The sequence below is a fragment of the Choristoneura fumiferana genome, chromosome 11 (genome assembly GCF_025370935.1).
Source record: "Choristoneura fumiferana chromosome 11, NRCan_CFum_1, whole genome shotgun sequence".
NCBI lineage: Eukaryota > Metazoa > Arthropoda > Insecta > Lepidoptera > Tortricidae > Choristoneura > Choristoneura fumiferana.
Window position 1 is genome coordinate 10,589,139 of NC_133482.1, and position 22,309 is coordinate 10,611,447.

The 22,309-nt window shown below is 38.6% G+C and overlaps 2 protein-coding genes across 9 annotated transcripts in view; both read left to right on the forward strand.

Annotated features, from left to right (window-relative positions):
• Positions 1–2,823, forward strand: part of Atpalpha (sodium/potassium-transporting ATPase subunit alpha) — a 65,850-nt gene extending 63,027 nt beyond the window's left edge. For all 8 annotated transcript variants that reach the window (XM_074094516.1, XM_074094514.1, XM_074094515.1 and 5 more), the window contains 3 exons: positions 3–177; positions 669–901; positions 1,238–2,823. In XM_074094516.1, the coding sequence (XP_073950617.1) occupies positions 3–177; positions 669–901; positions 1,238–1,358 (529 nt within the window). In that variant the 3' untranslated portion in view covers positions 1,359–2,823. The remainder of the gene's footprint in view (positions 1–2; positions 178–668; positions 902–1,237) is intronic.
• Positions 2,824–4,704: 1,881 nt separating this feature from the next.
• On the forward strand, positions 4,705–21,964 carry Syt14 (Synaptotagmin 14). The gene is made up of 11 exons (XM_074094527.1): positions 4,705–4,859; positions 5,021–5,188; positions 5,998–6,089; positions 7,745–7,972; positions 11,505–11,660; positions 12,555–12,663; positions 13,221–13,390; positions 13,864–14,070; positions 14,777–14,941; positions 16,196–16,360; positions 17,005–21,964. The coding sequence occupies exons 1-11, from the start codon at positions 4,823–4,825 to the stop codon at positions 17,035–17,037; spliced, it is 1,530 nt and encodes a 509-aa protein (XP_073950628.1). The 5' UTR covers positions 4,705–4,822; the 3' UTR covers positions 17,038–21,964.
• The last annotated feature ends 345 nt before the right edge of the window (positions 21,965–22,309 follow it).

Genomic DNA, 22,309 nt, shown 5'->3' on the forward strand with positions numbered 1-22,309 from the left:
AGGTTGATCTCAATGGCGTACGGTCAGATCGGCATGATCCAAGCCGCCGCTGGCTTCTTCGTGTACTTCGTGATCATGGCTGAGAACGGTTTCCTGCCGATGCATCTCTTCGGCATCAGGAAGCATTGGGACTCGAAGGCGATCAACGATCTGACTGACTCCTACGGACAAGAATGGGTGAGAATATTGTTTTTATAACTGCTACATAACGAAGAGTTATAGCTATGTACGATGTAAATACTTAGTCGTACAAAAAGGAACAAACAATATAGAATTATCATAAATGTTTTCATTTCTTATGCAGGCTTGCATTGGTACTTCTTCGAGTATATAGACTCCTCTTGACTTGAGTATTGTTAGATTGTGTTAAGTTTGTTGTAACACCTTTAGGCATTTTTGACAAAACTGGTACCATTGAAAGTCATGTTCTCGAAAACATACTTGGCTCAAAATTAAAGCGGTTTTAAAATGTAAATGTATAAAATTTGTGCTAATTTACTAAAATCTAAATGGTGTAAATCGACACTCGTTTTACTTTTCTATTTTCACCTGTGTCAAAAGAAAGTTTGGTAATACAAACAATGAATGACTATAAAATTTTTACCAATTTAATCAACGATGGGCCTAAGTTTTAGCTTATATTTTTGAACCGACCACCTTGTCCCCAGACTTACCGCGACCGCAAAGCCCTGGAGTTCACCTGCCACACGGCTTTCTTCGTGTCCATCGTGGTGGTGCAGTGGGCCGATCTGATCATCTGCAAGACGCGCCGCAACTCCATCGTACACCAGGGCATGCGCAACTGGGCGCTCAACTTCGGCATTCTCTTCGAGACCGCGCTCGCCGCCTTCCTGTCTTACACGCCTGGAATGGACAAGGGGCTGAGGATGTACCCACTCAAGTGAGTACAAATTCACATCCTCCTGGACCCTAGCGTACTTTATAAATGAAAGTACAAATCAATAGGTAAAAATAACTGCCGAGTCGAATATATGGAGTAAACATTGTTGATGAAACATACAATAAAGAGCTTTTTAAACTTTCGTTAACTCCGAGGATTTTGCATTTTTGCCTACCGTTTTTAGGATTTTTCTCGAAGGCGGCTCCTTTCTCTTTATGCGCGCTCGCTAATTTTTTATAGCGTTCTACTGCAACTGCCCCCCAGAAAGCGCTCGACGCTTATCGGTCTCGTTGAGAAGCTATGCACATACTAAGGAGGTGTGTTACCGTTGCGCAGGTTCGTGTGGTGGCTGCCGGCGATCCCGTTCATGCTGTCGATCTTCATCTACGACGAGATCCGGCGCTTCTACCTGCGCCGCAACCCGGGCGGCTGGCTGGAGCAAGAGACTTATTACTAGGCGCCTGTTGTTGTGCTGCGCGTGCCGCCGCGGCCGCTGCTCCGTGCGCGCTTCTCACGCTTGCCGCCGCCACCCGTCGCCGCCCGCCCCCGCCCGACGCCGCCCGCCCTCGCTCGCGCACACTCCATTATTTATTCTTTCCTATGGACTATATATGTATATATGCACGGTGAACGGTGGTTTGATATTTGTGATGAAAATAATTATACACGATTATTATTAATTTTTATGATTATGAATCGAGTTATTTTTATATTGAAATTGTTTGACGTAATTTGATTATCTCGGATTCGCCGGACGCGAGGGGGACGCCGCGCGCGCCGGGCCCGGGCCGGGCTCCGACCGCCGGCGCCTGCGTCCGGGCGAGGCCGGCCGCTGCCGACTCACTCACGCGCCTCCGCGTAGTGTGCCCTCGACACACTAATGACATAAGATAGAATTAATAAATAATACTAATGAAATTGTTTTTCACATACTTATGTAATAAGTAATAAATGATCGTTTAGCAGTAGTTCATCGTTCGTGAATCATATGGGCGTCGGTATGCCGCCGTGTTCGGCGGCCAACGAAAAGCATTTGTTGTAAAATTACAGTTAAGAGCCATTATTATTATAATTTAAGTGACTTAGATTAAGTTGAATTTTTCGAGTGAAAAAACGTTTATTTGAAGATGCGATCGGGTGCATGGTGTGTGCGAGGTCGATGTGGAGTGCCTGGGTTAGTGTACTACCGCTTACTGTTAGGTAGGTAGTTGAAATTTTGAAGCCGTATTTTCAATTGTAACGTAGATAACGAAGCATACACGGTCGCGGGCGCTCGGCGCGCAAGCCCGCCCGAGCGAACACGATGCTTTACTTTTCTAAAAAGATTAATCAGATTATTAGTGAATTTTGTCAAATTTATTAAAATAGGCTGCTCATGGTAATTATGTAAGATTTTATTTCTTAATTAAAGGATAATAACAAAACGTAGGGATGCGTAATTAGAAATTTTTAAAATTATACAGTTATGATAGAGTCATCGTTGTGTTGCGTCACTCGGGCCGGGAGGCGGGGCGGGGGCGGCGCCGCGGCCTGGCGCCCGAGTGGAACGATTCATTTCAATTTTTCGTAACGAATACATATAACATTATAATAATGGTTACAAAAGTAAAATATAACATTATAGCGACTAATAAATCTAAATTATATGAAATGTTTATAGATTTAAATGATGTTTGTTTGTTTAGAGTGACCTTCTGTGCTTGTTTGATGAACGATGTACGCCTCGTGACAATAGTCGTTGATCATGATGACATTACTGTAATGATTTGATCTTTGCGAGCCATTTATTTGTCCGTACACCGTAGAACTTTGTTTTGCGTTCGACAGTTCTTTACACCGATTCAGTTTTTAGTATTACTCTGTTGGCTAGGAGCGCTGTAAAAATGTAAGTGTTATTAATAAAAAACATTTTCAAAATATTATTGTGTTGTTTCATTCAGATTTTGTTTTGTTATATTGTTGTGTTTTCACTCGATGAACGGCCAGTATTATCAAACAACGCCAGTAATTTTAACTGCGACCACAGCATTTAACTAAATAGTTCTAGTTATGTACTTCTCTAATAAGAAAACCGAAACTTCACAAGCTTTCATCTTAGTAAGCAGAACTGGAAAATTTGTACAATAAATACATAACATCGTCTTATTATGTTTCATTTATGTGTCCCAAGCATGCAGGAAATCAAAACCTTACCATGAATGAAGATACGTGTAGTAGCAATATTGCTATTTTTATTTATTATTTCCAAATAATTACACAGTATAACACTGTGAACTACGCTGTCTACTACTAAAGCACTGTGAACTACGTGACAATTTAATATATGACTGTTATTAGAATTGAAAAACAAATCAGACAAATACAAATTAACATTTCTATAAATTCCGATTCCGTAGCAGATCCATATTGCTGTCCCCGTCTGTCACAGGGCTATATTTCGACAACCGTAGATAGACAGCTGAAATTTACACAATGTGTATTTTTATTTCCGCTACAACAAATATAATAAAAATTAAGGGGTCCCCACACTAGAAACGTATTTTTTTTTACAAAGTTAAGATCGTCTCATGCTTGACCGATTTTTATTATTTGTTGATATACAGTTCACTTCCGAGTTTTAGGTTTGTATATTTTCCAACGATTTGCCTGTAACACTTATATGACAGACTGAAGGACACGTGACAGCAATACCGTTTGGACCCTTCTGGTACGGATCCCTAATAACAAGAAGCGTGATTTTGGAATCGCATCCGTGATAATATCTTTTAAAGCGTAAAAATCTACATTGGTACAGTCGAGGTCAAAGATATCTTTACATTTAGTACTTTGTTGCTGTCACTTCATGTTTGAACTTTGGTATAGAATTATTAGTTTTATATAAATATTTAGAAGGTATACAATGACAAGGCACTAAAGTGTACAGATACCTTTTCCCTCGACTGAACTTAGATGCCAATTACTGTCAAAATTAATTAACTTAGGTACTGCTATAATTTTTACTACTCTACCTAGAGTACAATTAGACTAAGTAATGTTACGAAATACGTGGGAATAAAGTCGGCAGTGCCTCAATTAACTAGTACTTACCTACCGAATACCGGCTTCAGAACTGTAGATATAAAAGTCATTGCATTGCAATCCCACTCAAATTATAAGTGCGAAAGTTTGTGTCTCTGTGTACTTATATATGTTTTGATACACTAGCACGCTAAAACGGCTGGACGGATCTGGTTGAAATTTAGTACGAAAATTCGGGAATATTTTCTACTCCCTTACGGGATCGAGTTTGTAGGTAACTACGGATGAAGAATACCAAAATCAACTACTAAGTACAAACTTAGAATTTTGCACGAGTGTTCTTTCTTATACTTAGCGATAGATTAAATGACGACCACATGGAAATTGTGTAAGTTTAAGGTAACTGCCAATCTAATGGTTCGCACGAGTAAAGCCTCTGGTGAAAGCTTGTATAAGATGTTATCTGAAACGTAAGTAATCGTTGATATTGACTGATCGGACGCTTATCCCGGTACCATATATCTACTAAATGTGACTGTTTGTGCCTACACAGAAAGAGTTTGATTGAGAAGACTCGTTTCTTCGACGTAGCAACCACCGACATACTCGTACGATTACCTAGTTGTGGAGGTCGCAAAGGCACGTGTCTGCCGCGGCCTTGGGCACAGTACTTAGTACTTATAGGGGTACCTGTGGGCCCGATCCTGCCTATAGCCGAGCAGAGATCTCCGCCGTTCCTCGCACGCCCCCGCCGTGCCCCCGCCGCACCGCGCACGCGCGTCGCTCTGACAGCCAGACCGTGCCAACACGTCCTAATTATTTTCCTGACTGAAACTTCGCATTAGAATATCGTGCCGTGTCGTTCAAGCGACAGCAATGCGACGCACTGCCCCCTGAGTCACGATGGTGGCAAGCATCGGCGTCATCAGTCCTACCAATGGTAAACTTTACAGTCCAGTGCTTTGTGTCTCCAATTCTCTTAACTGATGCTCTTTGTCGTTAGCCCACAAGTGCATTGCGTTTCTGTTTACTTGTATCAAAATCTTAAACTCAAAACAAAGATGAAGGTCCTTTTGGTGATTGGTGTATCGTGTTGCGCAGTGGAAGCGACAGCGTATATAAGCGCGGTAGCGGCGTTCGCTGCGGTGGTGTTGGTGGTGCTGCTGTTTCTGGGCCGACGCTGGTGCCACTCTGCCGTGCTTTCGCGCCGTGGCCGCGAGGAGCTCGTGGTCAGCAGCAGCGACGCGCCTTGTCTTAGCCATGCTCACGGTATGTTTGTATTAGCTTACATTAGCCAAGTAGATGATAGCTCAGAGATTAGGATAGTTCTACGTCGAAATTATTCAAACAAATACAAGGCTAAGGTAGAGTGTCAAGCTAGCCTGTAGCCATCGATCTCCAGGGTATGATGATTCTAGATAATACTTGAGACATTTATTGTGCCGGCATAGCATAGCTCCTGAAAAAATAAAAGCTTAACTAAACAATCTTAAACAACCAATTTTAAAGTTTTTGTTTCGGAAAATGTCAAACATGCTATTAAAATTTAAATAAAATAGGGTAAGACTGGTGTAACCGTCACATAAGAAATAAGGAACGTTAACAGGTCAAAGTTATAAAAACAAGTGTCCTTTTTTTAGGGTTCCGTAGTCAACTAGGAACCCTTACTTCTAATTTCCAAATCTAGAATAGGTAGGTAGGTATATACTTTTCATAAATGTGTATAACGCTAGCTTGACACTCACATGCCTCACTTATTAAATCGTAGCTAATTATTGATTTTTTTATGAATATTTCATTGGACTTACATACTGAAGGTCCGCGAGGGCGTCATAGCCACGGTTATTAATTTTTTAGTGTTTCACGTAGCCAAGGACGCAGTGGTTAGTTGTACCGAGGCTCTATGCTCAGTAAGGGCGATTCATAGTTCTGCTAAACCTAGTACTAATTCATATTTATAAGTAGTTGAAACCAACAACGTTTAGAGCTTAGAATTATTATATTAGCTAGTTTGTAGATGTTTTCTGTAGGGCAGTGCGTATATAATTGACGTTGCCCATGCGTCTGTGTTGTTATAGATACTTTGTCGAAACCGATCCATTATCCCGATCGAATATTCACGTTCGAGGCGTCGGACTCCGATGAAGAGCAGCGCTTGCGCATACAGCAGGTGAGAAAATAACGCCTACCTACATTTTATTATGGCATTTTACGACTTTTGCGATCATAACACCCAAACAATGTAATAACACTATAATACCTATCCAAGCGGTTGTATTGAAATAATCAGATATATTACCTAAATAAAGCATTAAATTTGTTTCACGCACGCCTGCCTAGTATAAAAATAACGGTTTTTTTCTTTCGCGACCAAACCTAGTGTGTAAAACCCCCAGCACTTCGTCGTAGCAGGCTACGGCCTACGAGCACTTTCGACAACCATAACACTCATTGCGTGGTTGCTACGCAATACCTGAACGTAAACAAAGAACTCCCTTAACTTTTCTTTGTCTCAGTAAAACAATAGTTACAATTTTTCCCTAAGAAACCTACAATAACCAAGGAGTTTCGCAGGCTTTTGTAATTGGCTTTACTTTGTATTTTTTATTATTATTCTAAAACTAGAACATAAAGGATCGCGAAAAAGTAAAGCTATGAGACTGGGAATTGAACCCTTGCGTTATTTACCTACCAACCCGACCGATTAGAATAGGTACAGTGGAAGTATGTATGTCCGGTCCGGTATGTAGGCCGGCCACAGACCTACCGCTTCTTTTATAGTAAGTATTGAAATAATCGGAACAGTATTAGTAGATCTGTAGCGGCCGGCCTTTATTGTCCAACAACACAAAAGAATAAACACGTTGAGCTAGATTAGTACGAAATACAAAATTAGTACTTAATATTTCACATCCAGTGCGAACTCTATCCCTTGATCAAGGTAGAGCAAGATGGTCTACAACGCTTCCGCGCCTCTCAAAAGGCGCCATTGCAATTTTATTTTGCACTGGAAAATGGTGCCCCTCGCCATCTGGCGCATAGAGTGACCGCTCCTCTTGCTCTACCCTTCATTACATCAAACTTACATTGGTACTCTTGCCACAACATATGCAAAACAGGAACGTTTGTGCGACACATAGGTGTTTATTTGTTTCTTTGAGATAGGTCCCTAAAGTAACTGTGAACAAATTCCTCATTGAAAAACTTCGCTGTGTGTACTGATAAGCGGGGTTCTGTTTCCCGAAAAAGCTTTACTTTTCTGTACCTATTTTTTTGTGTTCTAGTTTAAGTGTGATTGATTTCTATGAAAAAAATCTACCGGCATAACCTTAAAAATAAAACAAAAATATTTTATAGCTTTATAGCTAGGTACTTTAGTGCGTTACATTTTCGTTTAACATATCATTATTAAAAGCATGCAGGCCGTTATTATTGTTCTAAAGAAGCAATTTATTTATCCAAGCATGCAAATAGTATTTTAATTTCCGATAATATAAACCTCTAGACCATTTTTCTCCACTATTTTGTACTGGTGGTGATTATAAAAATTTCTTAGGTAAGTACCCACCAGCAATATTTACGAAGGAAGATGCAAAAGAACTGGTGATTTATTACTTAATTTTTTTTTAGTTATTTCTGCAGGATCATTTCCCTAGAAGAATGCAGTTGAGCTGTTTCTCAAGGCATTTAAACAAAGTGATTTTTTAGTTATTAAGTACTAATATTTAACGATTGATTAATTAAGAATAAAATAAATAAATAAATTAAATTCTTATACATAATTGCATATTATGTATATTCAACTATTCCTAAATGATTCAACAGGATAAAGAAGAAGTGGGATGCCACTACGAAGAAAAGAACGAGAACGCAGCAACCGTAAAGGTGCCAGTGGAAGTGGAGCTGGTGGAGACGGCGCTCCGGGAGACGACCCTCCGGGAGACGACCCTGCGGGAGACGAGGATCGGAGACGTGGTGGCGCCGCGCCGCGCGGAGTACATCCACACTCTGGAGGCGCAGAGCAGCGTGGACAGTGACGTCATCGCCCATAATGTGAGTTGAAAGGAGTTCCGAGAGGCTTACACGGTTACTCGCGCAGAATGAATCACAACATGTCTACTCTCTAGACAACGATGAATAGAACGTGTTTATTATATTAGGGTTTTTCTAACAAATGTCCAAACGCCGCAAGTTTACCGGAAAAAGAAATATAAGAAATAATTGAACCGACTACAATAAACCATGAAAATAATTTTCAAGCAGTCTGAAGTCGGTGCCTCAGCGCGAGCCAGCAGGAGTGGATCGACCTGTTAGTCGTCTACCTACCTACATACTATTACATCAGGCGTCAATAGCTCCTGCTGGCTCACGCTGAGGCACCGACTTCAGTCGGTAATTTTTTTTCCGTTAAACTACGGTTAAATTATAAAAAACACACTTTTTAGTGCAAATAATCGAACATACAATAGTTTACTTAATGTCAACTGCTCGTTACCTTTTACGAAAGATTGCTTTTCCCAATACAGAGACGTTCGTTATTGAGGATTTCTGGTACTTCACTACCTGTTCCATTTCACCATATGCATTATGAGGAGCATAAATTGCTTAGCAACTGTGAAAGTAATTGAAATTCAACCCGTGAAGTACTTGTTATTGAGTAGAAACTCCGGTGGTCAAATGTGTTTTTCATCGTCAGTTCCATTTCACCAAATGATGATTTTCAAGAGCAAATGCACAAATTACTACTAAATATATCCAAATTACCGTAGATGTCGCTACAATATTTGAAGAGTTCCCTCGATATCCTATTAAGTAGAATCCAATCATCAGATCCTGATTTGGTGCTTATGGGACCTAATTGAAGGCATTCCCTATATACAAGAACGAAAAATAAATTTTCAAATCGGTTCATAGATGACGGAGTTCTGAGGTAGTTGTAGTTACACATGAAAAAAAATACAACCGAATTGATAACCTCCTCCTTTTATTTGAAGTCGTTTAAAAATGACTGATTTACGATTTGATATTTCGAAACAGACTGTATGTATACATGTATTAAAGATTCTTTGACTTAACTTTAACTTTTATGAATCAAAAAACTCAGGCACTCGCCATTGCAAACGATTGATACAGTACCTATTTAATTGTTGATTTGTTTGAATTATTTTTATTTTGGAAACATTTTTTATGTGTATTTATCTAATAAAATACATATATAATATTAGAACATTCCTGAGGAGGAACTTTGCCCGGGATTTTGATCATCGTCCGGAGAGTAATAGATAGACACTCGTTGTATACTTCGGAGAAAAAGAAAAATGACACGCGTATTAAAAACACAAAGCCTAAAAACTATACATGAGTACATTTATTTTCCTAGCCCGTCTGCAACTAAATTAATAAATTTTCTTCAAAGAAAATGTTAAATGCTACTTTTGCTACGCTTACAAGTGTATTTAAGTTAGTTCAGGTTGCTATGAAAATATTAATACATTTCTAATATAATGTACTCTGCCAGACTTTATATACCGTCTACATAAAAGGATCAGCGGAATAATATTATGCTTATCAACCGTCCATTCCATATAACTGAGGTCCAGTTGTTTTACTACAAAGGACCGTTTACTTTAATTTGCATATACGTAATTGCTTTGCGTGAAACAATTTTGGCAAGCCAATGAAAGTTGTTTGTTTAAATTTTGTTATTAAATAATTTACTTTGACCTTTACCGGGGTTGTCATGAACATAAAACCGAAGAGTTCAGTCACTAATCCAAAAAATAGTCAATAATAAAAAACCAAAAACCCCGACTGTCTTAAAAAATACTAAAAAGAAGAAAACAAGTCTAGTGGACTAGAACTTTGTTAAGGAGCTAACTTAAAGTTCAACAGTCGGGACCCATTTAAATCGTGACGCTCAAAAATTCTTACCTAATGGGTCCCGACTGTTGAACTTTAAGTTAAGTTCTGCGCACTAGCTAATAATCAAGACCTATAATATTTTGATCGACTTAACGATAGCTACGTCTATGCAACAAGTGTGTGTTCATGCAGCTCCTCAACCTTCACACTAATAGCGTCGGCCGGAAGGTTGACATCATGTTGAGTTTGGACCATTTCGTGACAAAATTTGTCTTGATTTCTTTGTTTTTTTTTATCTGCTTTATATTTATAAGTCACGAATTAATGTTTTCCTTTCTTTCTTTTTTCTTTTAATTTAAGAAAACACACAAACGAAATCACACAAACCCAACTATCACCACCACCACACAACACTGACGCGCTTCGAGCTCAACCAGAGTTGATCCTCAGAGCAACATAACCGTAGACTTCAGTCTAACACAGTGGCGTAGCGTGGGCACAAAACACAAATGGTTCAGAAGTCAATCTCATGTATGTACTTCACTTTTCATACCCACGCTCGGCGGTCGCTCTAAGATATTGTGGTAGTGGCACTCGTATCTAGTTGTTTGATTTATTGTTGAGAATGAAAAGGGAAGAATGGAAATATAAATTAATAACTAAAAATATCACACAGAAAATATCTTGCGACGATTTCGTTATTGGCGAAATTTACGATTATTTAATTTAAACAATCGTCCACTGTCTATGTGTGCGCACCTGTTTGGAGATTGAGTTTTGAACTATCTTTGTTTTGTGGCGCGGGTCTCAGCCGCCCGGGGCGGAGGAATATTTTGCCGCCCTCTTGTTTAGGTTTCAAAAACTATAGTATACAAGATGTCATTAGTATACCATTCAATTACAGAAAAGGGATTCCTGATTTCGTCACAGTATAAGTATTTGGCACCCCCCAAAATTGCCGCCCGGGGGGGACCGCCCAGCCCCCACCACGCTACGCCACTGCTCTAACATCTGGTAGCATGGCGGCATTTTTAGGGTTCCGGATCCAAAATGGCAAAAGCGGAACCCTTATAGTTTCGCCATGTCTGTCTGTCTGTCCGTCCGTCCGCGGCTTTGCTCAGGGACTTTCAATGCTAGAAAGCTGTAATTTTGCACGGATATATATGTAAACTATGCCGACAAAATGGTATAATAAAAAATTAAAAACATAATTTTTTTAGGGTACCTGCCATAGACGTAAAGTGGGGGTGATTTTTTTTTCTCATCCAACCCTATAGTGTGGATAGGGTGGTCGTCGGATAGGTCTTTTAAAACCATTAGGGGTTTGCTAAGACCATTTTTCGATTCACTGATTTGTTTGCGAAAGTTAAAATGCAAATTTTCATGAAAATCGAGCGCCCCACCCCTCTAAAATCTTAACCGGTTGGTGGAAAAATTTGAAAAAATTCAGGTTGGTAGTAGTATATCAAACTTTCAAGGAAAACTATAACGGCTAAGTTTGCTTGAGAATTATTAGTAGTTTAAGAGTAAATAGCAGCCTGAGGTATAAAATATACCTAAACTTGGAAGATTCCGTATAAAATACAAAATCCTTAGAAAAATATTACTTACTTTTTTCGTAATGGCTACGGAACCCTATTTTGGGCGTGTCCGACACGCTCTTGGCCGGTTTTTATTGTTATATATGTGTTGACATTTATTAAATATTCGTTTATTTTGTTAGGACACGTCACTCCTCTGCAGTGAGAGCGGCAGCCAAGAGCGAGGGTCAGTGGAGTTGACGCTGCTGTACGACGCACCCGTGCGCAGCATGACAGTGCACGTGCTGCAGGCTCGCGCACTGCCACCGCGCACGCCGCCACAGCTGCTACAGAGCCAGGTTACTGCACATTTAGGGACGCCATTGCAGAACCAGTGATACTACGGCAGAGTCAGGGACGCTACGGCAGAGCCGTAGAAACGACGGCTGAGTTAGCCACTGCTGAACCTCGAATACTACGAGTGAATTAGGGACGCCAAATTTTTAAATTACGGTCGAGTTAGGGATTCTACTACGGAGCCACAGATAGTACGTTAGAGTTAGGGATGACACTATATACGGAGCCACAGATACTACGGTAGAGTTAGGGATGCCACTACGGAGCCACAGATACTACGGTAGAGTTAGGGATGCCACTACGGAGCCACAGATACTACGGTAGAGTTAGGGATGCCACTACGGAGCCACAGATACTACGGTAGAGTTAGGGATGCCACTACGGAGCCACGGATACTACGGTAGAGTTAGGGATGCCACTACGGAGCCACGGATACTACGGTAGAGTTAGGGATGCCACTACGGAGCCACGGATACTACGGTAGAGTTAGAGATGCCACTACGGAGCCACGAATACTACGGTAGAGTTAGGGATGCCACTACGGAGCCACGGATACTATGGTAGAGTTAGGGATGCCACTACGGAGCCACGGATACCACGGCAGTGTTGAGTGGCAAGTTGCGTAAAAGCCAATTCTAATGTCAAACCGTAACACGTCATGTTTACAGGATAAGATTTGCCACACCAGCTATAAATATAGTATAATAGAGGTATTACTTATTAGCTTCTAGGTTAATATTACTTAGAAGCCACATTACTATCTAATCTAGTTGTTGGGCGTGTAATTTAATTATCCATTTTGCCGAAATATAAGTAATTACTTATATAACTTTTCTGTGTTTCATGCGACAGCTTTCTACATGTGAACAGTGTATTTAATGTATGGTTATGAACAGGTTCGAATCGTTCTGTTGCCGTTGAAGAAACAAAAATTCAAATCCAAAATACGCAATGGTGAAAATCCTCAATACATGGAAAGTTTCGTTCTGCACAAAATTAATCCAGGTAATGTAATTTTCACTCTCCTTTTTAATGTTTAATTAGTAAGTATAGGGTAAGTTCCCACCGTAAAAGTACATCTATAGGTAGTGCCACGAGAGTTGAAGTGAATGATTACACACCACAGCTACAACATGTCGTGTAATGACAGCAGGGTTTTGACATTTACTCATTCATGCATTCTTTTTTTGTAGCTCTCGTTGCACTATTACCTATACCTATAAGTTTTTGGATCAAAATGTCACCTATAATATGTTACACGAACCAAAGAATTATAAATAAAATACTTCCGGCAAGATTTTGCAGACAAACCTGTATTGCTGAATTTTGTTGAATGATGTGTAATTTAGGTACCTGCAAAATCTTGCCAAATGTATTTTTTTAATTCTTTTGAATCATGGTTACAAAAGAGGAATTTGACATGCAAATAAATAGGTAGGACACTTGAGACCTGCTCTCAATTTCGCAAATCACAGTCAAAAATTAAATTAAATGTGAGATGTGATGAGTGTTGAGAAACGAAATTTTAATGCTTTTATCTATTCTTCACCCGCCATCACCAGAGGACGTGTACGGCCTGGGACTGCGTATACGCATCTACGGCTGCGAGCGCATGCGCCGACAGCGGCTGTTGGGCGAAGCTGCCGTCAGCTTTGCTACGCTGAATCTGGAATTAGAGAACAGCCTGTGGCTTCAATTGGCGCCGCGGCAGCCTCATCAGCCGAGCTTACAGGTAACTAATTATGTAGAGAAGTAATGTGGATAAAGTAATAAAGGGTGGTTTACTATTAGCACTCGTAACTCGTAGAACTATAGTAGAGCCGCAAAATTGGCAACACTCTTCATGTAATGAGAACTTTACTGATGAAAGATGTACTTATTCGTATTGTTGTTTGTCTGCAAGTCCAAATAATATATTTTCAGCATTCATAGTGTATACTCGTATTCAGGAAAGAAACTTACTGTCCCTCTGATTACGGCACATAATAAACGCGTCAAGCTGAATTGAAAATGTGGCAATAAATGTCTTTTTTTTATTAAATAAGTAAATATGTATGTAAAGTGTAACAGCATAAGGATTAATCATGCCTACCTTTTATTGTATAGGTTTATTTGCAATGTAAAAAAACTGTAGGAAATACCCTACTTAGATAATACCACTGCGCACTCTGCTACAAGTTCAAACATCACCATTTGCGATTTCAGCTTCCAAAAATCGAGATGAACCATTCAATGTCAATGTCGGGCGTGCTAGCAAGCCCGTCATCTATCACGACGGTGGCGCCGCCCGGCGGGGAAGCCTGCAGCCTGGCGCGCTCCGACTCCGCCTCTTCCTGCTGCAGCGCCCGCTCCGCACCAGAACTGCTGCTGGGGCTGCAGTACAGCTCTAGCACTGGCCATCTGTCCGTTGAGGTGAGCTTGAAATGCCTGGTGTCGACAGTTGGTCGGTCTTCCCGTCAATCCAATAGTAAGAAACGTCTTAGGGAATGCCGCGGTACTTGTGCCCGTAAGAGCGTAAGAAGCATCATTGACAATAAAACTCATAATATCTTCGTGTAAGGGAATGTATCGAAATTTGATTGCCCCCGTGAGGTCGGTGATCCCGGGCATAACCTTGTACTCTTGAGGGAAAGACGGTACTGCCGATATAGTGATGTCTAGAATCATTTTGACGCCGGCGCACGACTCAGCCGGTATCCGTTCATTTCGCAACTAACTAACGTTTGGCAACCTGATTCATTTCGTAACTTTTCATTTCGGAAACTTTAAAGCTGTAAATATTTCAGAATATTTCAGAGCCATCGTGTAAAACCCTTTAGGTTAGGTTAGGTTGGTTTCATAAAAATCCTGATTTATTTACAGTTTCAGAAATAATAAACGTTGCGTAATGAATCAGGTTGCCAAAAGTTTAAAATAGTCGCGAAACATTAGGGAACCGGCTCAGCCATAAGCGAAGCCACAGAGGAGGCCTTGGACCACGAAGTAGTACCTCAGACCCTAAAAGCCTTTCTTGTAGCTAAACTTCAGTACTTTTTTGATATTTGTAGGGTAACTCGCTAACACTTGGACTTTGTTGGTTGTTTGATGTTCTCCTAAACGGAACGTTCCTTTTTCCTAGGTGATAAAAGGCACGCACTTCCGTAAGCTGTCGCCGAACAAGGCTCCGGACACGTACGTGAAGCTGAGCCTCATCAGCTCGTTGGGCATGGAGATGGGGCGCTGCAAGTCCACCACGCGCCGCGCGCAGTCCAACCCGCTCTACAAAGAACTCTTCATATTTCAGGTAGGTTTCAAGTAGGTATGAAGAACTGATTGCACAAAAAAATATATAACAAAAAATTTAACCGACTACAAAAAACCATAAAAATAGATTTCAACCACTCTGAAGTCGGTGCCTCAGCACGAGCCAGCAGGAGTGGACCTATAGTCGTATACCTCACTTACTTACATACTATACGAGTATCTGTTTCAATCACTTCTGCTGGCTCGTGCTGAGGCACCGACTTCAGATTGGTAGTTATTTTCATGGTTTTTTGTAGTCGGTTCAATTTTTTGACAAACTTTTTTGGTGCTTTATCACCCGTTCCATTGCAGCATATCATTACAATGACCTTAAATTGCTTAGCAACTGTGTTAAGTAATTGACATTCAACCCGTAAAGTAGTTGTTACCGAGTAGTCGCTCCATTGGCCAAATGTGGTCATCATCAGTTCCACTTCATCAAATGATGATTTTCAAGAGCAACTAAATATATCGAAATTACCATAGGTGTCCCTACAATATTAAAAAAAAAATCCTCGATTTCCCTAGGATCCAATCATCAGATCCTGATTTGGTGCTTATGGGACCTAATTGAAAGCATTCCTAGACGAACGAAAAATATTTTTTCAAATCGGTTCATAAACCACGGAGTTCTGAGGTAACAAACATAAAAAAAAATACAACCGAATTGATCCTTTTTTGAAATCGGTTAAAAAGGAAAATGAATGAGTAAATGTCAAAATCCCGCTGTTATTACATGACATATATTCTTGTGCGCGTGACCTCAACTCTGGTAGCACTACCTATACACGGTTGCGATCTTATTCGAATTATGCGCTAACTGAACAGTGCCGGCAAGTTAACTGGTTGACGCTGTATGTTATGTACCTTGTTGAAACCGGAAGGAAAGGAATAATAAGGATAATTGGAACAATGTAAATGAACTAAAATAATTTCTTTGCTCACCCGCGACCTTATGGTAGCTAGGTGTTGAGTTCATTGATATGGACCTCCGCAAAGTAACGCCTGATGCAATAAATTATTTGAACAATGTATGGAAACCGCAAATTTTTCAGACTATTTTCAACAAATGGATTAATGCATTATTATAATTAAGTATGCATTAACTGAGCATGAAACAGATTCACGTTCAATTTGAAATACCTAGGAATACTGCACATATTATTTTGAAGATGCATCTTTCTGGGCATCAACTTTAAATCATCTACAGCCCAGTGTTCCGCATCAGACATCTCTAACATCTAATGACGTTCAGGTGGCTCTGTTCCAACTGACGGAGGTGACGCTGATGGTGTCAGTGTGGTGGCGGCGCAGCGTCAAGCGCAACGAGATGGTCGGCTGGTTCTCCCTGGGACAGAGCCCCTCGGGGCGCGACGAGGAGCGCCACTGGCAGGACCTCTGCGACACCCACGGGGAACAGGTAACTGCAATTAGTCAGTAACGTCGCCCGGTATAGGTAAAAGACTTAAGAAGATCACCTGTTGTAGGTATGTAGTGCACAGAATTGATATGGGTCTTAAGTCATAACTATACGGACGCATTACTACTACATACAACAGGTCATATTATTCTTAAGATTATTACCTATATAACACGAAGCATGGATTATTCACTGATAAAAATCAGGAAGCGACCAAACCTCATGGGAAAATTAACTTCATTGATCGAACGAATGAGATGACTGACCAAGAAATATTCCACTTAGCTTGGACCTCTCTAGGATCTTGTGGATTACGTAGCTGTGATTACCTAGTACCATAAGGGGTCTCGCCGTCTCGCGGAACTTCCTTGCGTCGTAACATATGACACGTTGCCTCGCTTGTAGACGTCTTGTCAGAAGGTACAGTCAGCAGCAGCAGAAGTAGATGAGCAGTTGTGGTGCTCAAAATGATCTAAACTAAACACTCGAACTCTCTTATTACGTTGGCAGTAGAGACGTTTGTTGTAGATCATTTTGAGCACGTAACCGCTCATCCACTTCTGCTGCTAACTGTACAGATGCAGCTGTTAAGGTAAACTAATTTTAGAGAACACACTTGGACCTTTAAAGTGATTGTTGTTCAGGTTCAACGCTGGCACGTTCTGCTGGAATCCTGACGGTCGCCGACCTAGCGCGCGGACTCGCTTGCATGAGAACCTGACTACGCTCGCGGGCCTTCTTTGATCGCCCCGCAGCCCACACCAGTGGCTTCAGAGAACCACTGGCTATACCCAGTGCCAGCTTGACATTTCAGCTTTGATTGCTTACGCATTTTGGCGTCTGTACGCTACACTACAGAGGGTTGGCACTGTTCTAAGGTCTAAGTACCTTTTCACGGTGTGTTGCTTTATTCATGGCACGCCGTTCCAACGATGTGAGATGATCACTTTTTCTATTTGTGTGTAAAGGCAGCACGCACGCAGACTGATTGGAGGTTTTGATGTTACAAATATGAATTTTGAAAAATATTCAACTACATGTTCTTGTATGTTATCTGTAACTGTAATTATGTCGTAATTATAAGTTACGAAACATGGTTGTATTGAGGTCAAACGCGTTGAACGGAATTTGCATATTTTCTGAATTCAACTCTGATTCAGACACTCACTTGACAACAGCTTCCTTAGGCTATATAGAACTATTCTAGTACCTACAGTTGGGTGATATTTTTTGCATAAATATCTAAAACGTGCTTGTTTTGTCATAATTTCATACTGAAGTACTTATATTTACTCATGTTAGGTATTTATAATTTAGAGTCCCGCAAGAAGGTTGTTCAAAGTTTTACCGCGTTTATTGCTGTCCGCATTTTGTTAATTTCTATGAGAAGTAGTTATGAGTAACTGCTACGTATATGAATTGCTGTTACTATGATTTGTATAAAGTTATATAGGTATTGAAAAAAAAATATTTTTATGATATTCGTGTTTAAAAATTAGAAAAGCTTCTTGTTCATTTCCTTTAAAGTTTTAATGTGTAGTTTTAGTGAAACTGCAAAAATTGTTTCATTCGAAAAAAGTGTTTGTATTTAATATAAGGTTATTAAAATAATTGAATTTTTAGAAGTATTAGTAATTGTATAACAATTGTTACTACCTACGGAGAGAACTCGCAGCGCACAATTCTGGTGAGAGTAGGGAATGTACCGAATATTGATATTTTATATTTACACTTAACATAGATAATATTATACACATACAAAACTACAAGATATATAAATTAGCAATTCTCACATATGTATAGCTATATATATATATATGACGCATATTTCTTCTAAATACAATAATTAAACGCAAACTTAAACGCTGTAGTTAGTAAGTACTTAATCATCATTAAGTCTAACTACAATGTGAATAATTTGTTTTAATATACCGGCAGTACGTTGAATGTATAATCTGCTTTTGATACTTACATTAAATACTCCACTTCAAGATATTGTTATTCGGCATTTATTGATAATTATTAAGAAATGGTTGTATAAAAAGAATTTTAATGAAAGTTTATAAATGCTTTCCAATATTATTAATTTAAAATATTTGTTTAAATTTTTATATAATTAAGTCAGACATAATTTGCGTTTTGCTCGTTGATAAGATGTTAATTTATTTTAAAATTACGTTTGCCATTTTATTTTGATGTTATTTAGGAATACCTTACGTTCAGAACACTGACCATTATGGGTCGGGGGCCTTTCACTAAAATAAAGCGAAACTCAACAACAAACACTGTCATTATGGGCAGGGAATGAAATAATAAAAAAAATACCGGCATGTGCCGTTACTGATAATACCGGTATTACTTATTGGTACTACTTTCAAACCGCTCTATTGGGTATCGGTATTTTGGCACCGGTTTAGACGCTATGGATGTGCGATCAATTACTTAAGTGTAGGTAAAAGAAAAGAATCATACTTAGTGTAACTTTGATCATGACATGAAACACTACTTATAATGTCGTCAAGAAAAGCGTCTTATCTCTACAATGTGTAAACTGTAGTATGTACCAAAGCTACGCCAACATGCCTGTTATCAGCAATCGGTTCCAGTCAATTGTCCATTGACTTTAAAAAGACGTTTAAAATAAATACGAAGATTTGTTGTCAAATACTCATAAACTTTCAAGTACTTAGTACGCTACTACTTCAGACGTTTTTTTCTCAGGAGTAAACGATTTCGTGACTTATTTTATGAAAGTGCAGTCGTAGGCAGATATAAAATAAAGACCTTATTTAGGTTTTTTTTTAATTTATCTAATTTGAAAACTTCTTGGATACCGTGATTAAAAAGTAGTTAGTGAATACAAGAGAATAATTTTTAGTGGTCCAATTTTCATAAAAGAATATAAATCCATGGAAAAGGCATAACCAGTAACAGAGTACACATCGTCATCTACATTTTCAATTTATATAAAAAAAAAAATATTCAAGAATGTTACAGTAGTGAAGAAAGTGCGCCCTCATTTAATGTTATTTTTTTATATATCAGAGATTGAGCTCATTTTAGCTAGTATAGTTAAAATGAGAAAAGTTTCCATGTCAAACTTTTTATGACATTGGAATAAGATTGATTTGGCCTGTGTAAAAACTTTTTTCACTACATCTATACGTCGCGTAGCATAATGTAGGCAATGTAGCCTACGCGTAGCGTCTACGTAGCCGTGTAGCATTCGGGATAGCGTAGCGTAAAGGTTACATCTGTTCGTAGACAGGTATTATACGTCGAGATTGCTCGAAGCTAACTAGCGAAAGGTAATATTTTGTATTTGCCTACGACTAATAAACTTATTAGAAAGTTATATAACTGGTTAATGAGGGCTATCGCGTTTGAATTCGCCGCTAGAGGCGCTAGTGTAGCGTGAGGTCTCCGAAATGTCAAATCTCATAGTTTTTGGGTGAGCTACGCGGGTTTATTTATAATTAGAATAATTTTGTGAATATTTTGCATTACCTGAAATTAATTATGGCAATTATGCGGTACGGGGCAATGAATGTCTGTGTTTTGAGATAGTTTTGTCTTTCGGATACTTTTGTCCTCCCTTTTTTTCCGAACAAAACGGGACTACGCAACACTGTGGTTGCTCGATTGTTTTATTAAATACGATTTTAATCTAAACTTTGTTTTCACGCCCCTAATAACAGACTTTGAAAGCCATACTTTAAAACCCCACGCAACAGTGGCGCCATCTAGAAAGACCAAAAAACGATAGCCCTCATTGAATAGGGGCGCAAATAGATTAGTATTTACATAGGTTTTATAGTTGATTTTAAGAAGTTTTTAATTAATTGTGTCATGCATGGCTCTTGAATATATTTCAATAGAACTTTAAAAGTGAGATAAGATTTTCTGCATTTTTTTAACTTTATGAAATGTTATATTTGTAAAGTTAAGTACCTATTACCATGCTTGAATGGCCCCATGATAAGTAAATAAGTACTTATAGAACTAGCATACAGTGAAAATAAAATGACTATGCAAATGACCAATAAATATTGTACCTATTGAGAAATTATTACCAATTAATAGCAATTTTTAATATTTATGATAAATACTTCTCTTCAAAGCCAAATATAGTACACTCGAATACCTGATTAATATTTTATAAAATATACTTTGTTTGTAAAAAAAATTCAAGTATAGATCGATATTGTTTATATTGTTCTACGTGATTTGAGGAACTATTTATTTACCTCCAGGTATAGAGGTACATTTACTATTACGATATTTTTGAAGATATTATTATTACATTTTATAGTTAGAAAGCATATTAAATATTATTTTGAAATGTAAAACTGCTGTAAGTTCTATTCACACCAAATAATTTGCATCTCTAACCGAAGTTCTCATACCTAAGGCTAACTAGTAGAGGCGTAATTAAGGGTTAGGTTTTTAGGTGTCAAGAACACACACTACCCGGAAACCTGCGCTGAACACGCTTGGGGCTAATGTCAGAGACGCAAACTAATTCGTTAAATTTTATTCACATTAGGGAATATGCAAGCGTTGTTTTATAATCTTTATTGTTTTAAATATAAAATATAACTTAAAAATGTTATAAATTGTCAATTAGACAGTGTTCCAGATTCAGTATTTATTTAACTGCATCATTTCTTACAATATATATTTTTTAATACGGTATTTGACAACTTCTGAATTTGCCATATCTTAATTATTATTATGAAAGTATAGATATACAGACAGTGTTTAGCGAAGAGAAAACTTAATTTGGTTGAAAATTGGATTTATAGCGATTTTTGAAAAATCTATATACCTGTCTCTATATGTGTCTATATGTCTGTCTGTCTGTGTATATGTCTGTCTCAAACGCTTTTCTCTATGAAGCAAGTATGGCGCTACTGGCGTGTGACGTCACATGCCAGAATGTCTTACTCTGTCTAATCTTGAATTTCAAACCTGTATAACTTTGTTATTTGTAAAGGTAGCTTAAAAATTGTTTCTCTTTTCGATTACAGGCATTGCGTAGTTTTAATTTATAAAACACATACAAAATAGTCAAATACCGTATTGTACCTACCTACTATCTATAACGTCATATGACTCGACGACCACAGAAAGTCCCAAATTACGTTTTTTCTAGAAAGTGATGAAATTAATCTTTATTCGCTTCGCTCTTACGTACCTATCTTCTGTATTTTTCATTAGACCTATAGATGATATTCACGTCATTCGTTTTATTTGCAGTTTTGTATCACGTTAAGTTACTTATTTAAGATTAAAATTATATTCCATGCATATTCCCTTTTGCGAGTATGACTATTTATTAGAATAAGTACAACAAGTTAGCCGTAAAACTAATACTGATATTTCTTAACTTCACATGTCAGTAAATTTACATAACCGCTATAACTTAACATTCACATACTTCTAGCTATCTGCCTATACTTAGATATAATTATCAAACAGGTTTTTTTTAACACCAAACTAATAAACAGTCAACACATACCTACTCGATGAAGCACTTTTGAAATCGTTGCAATACTCATGTAAAACATTTCTCAATAAATCACTTTATACATTTTTCCTAAATATGCTGTTTTATTGTTTAAATCCATTGACATGTGTACTAGACTGCATGTTTCTTACAATCAAAGCGGCGCACAAAATTAGTTCACAGCGCGGTTCTGTGAACAGTTCACTATAGTTTGTTAACGTCCGTGACAGGGATTGTGTTGTGTGTCAAAGTAAATTGCGATGATTGATGCGCTGCGCGTTTTGTTCTAAACAGCCAGAGCAGTCTAGTGCCGTAAGTTATATAGATGCCGATGTTTAAATCCCTACAATTTAACCCTGACTCCTAACCTAAATTTCCGGTTCAAAAACTATCCTTTGTCCTTCCCACAGTCTGAAACGATTTCCATACTAAATTTCGTC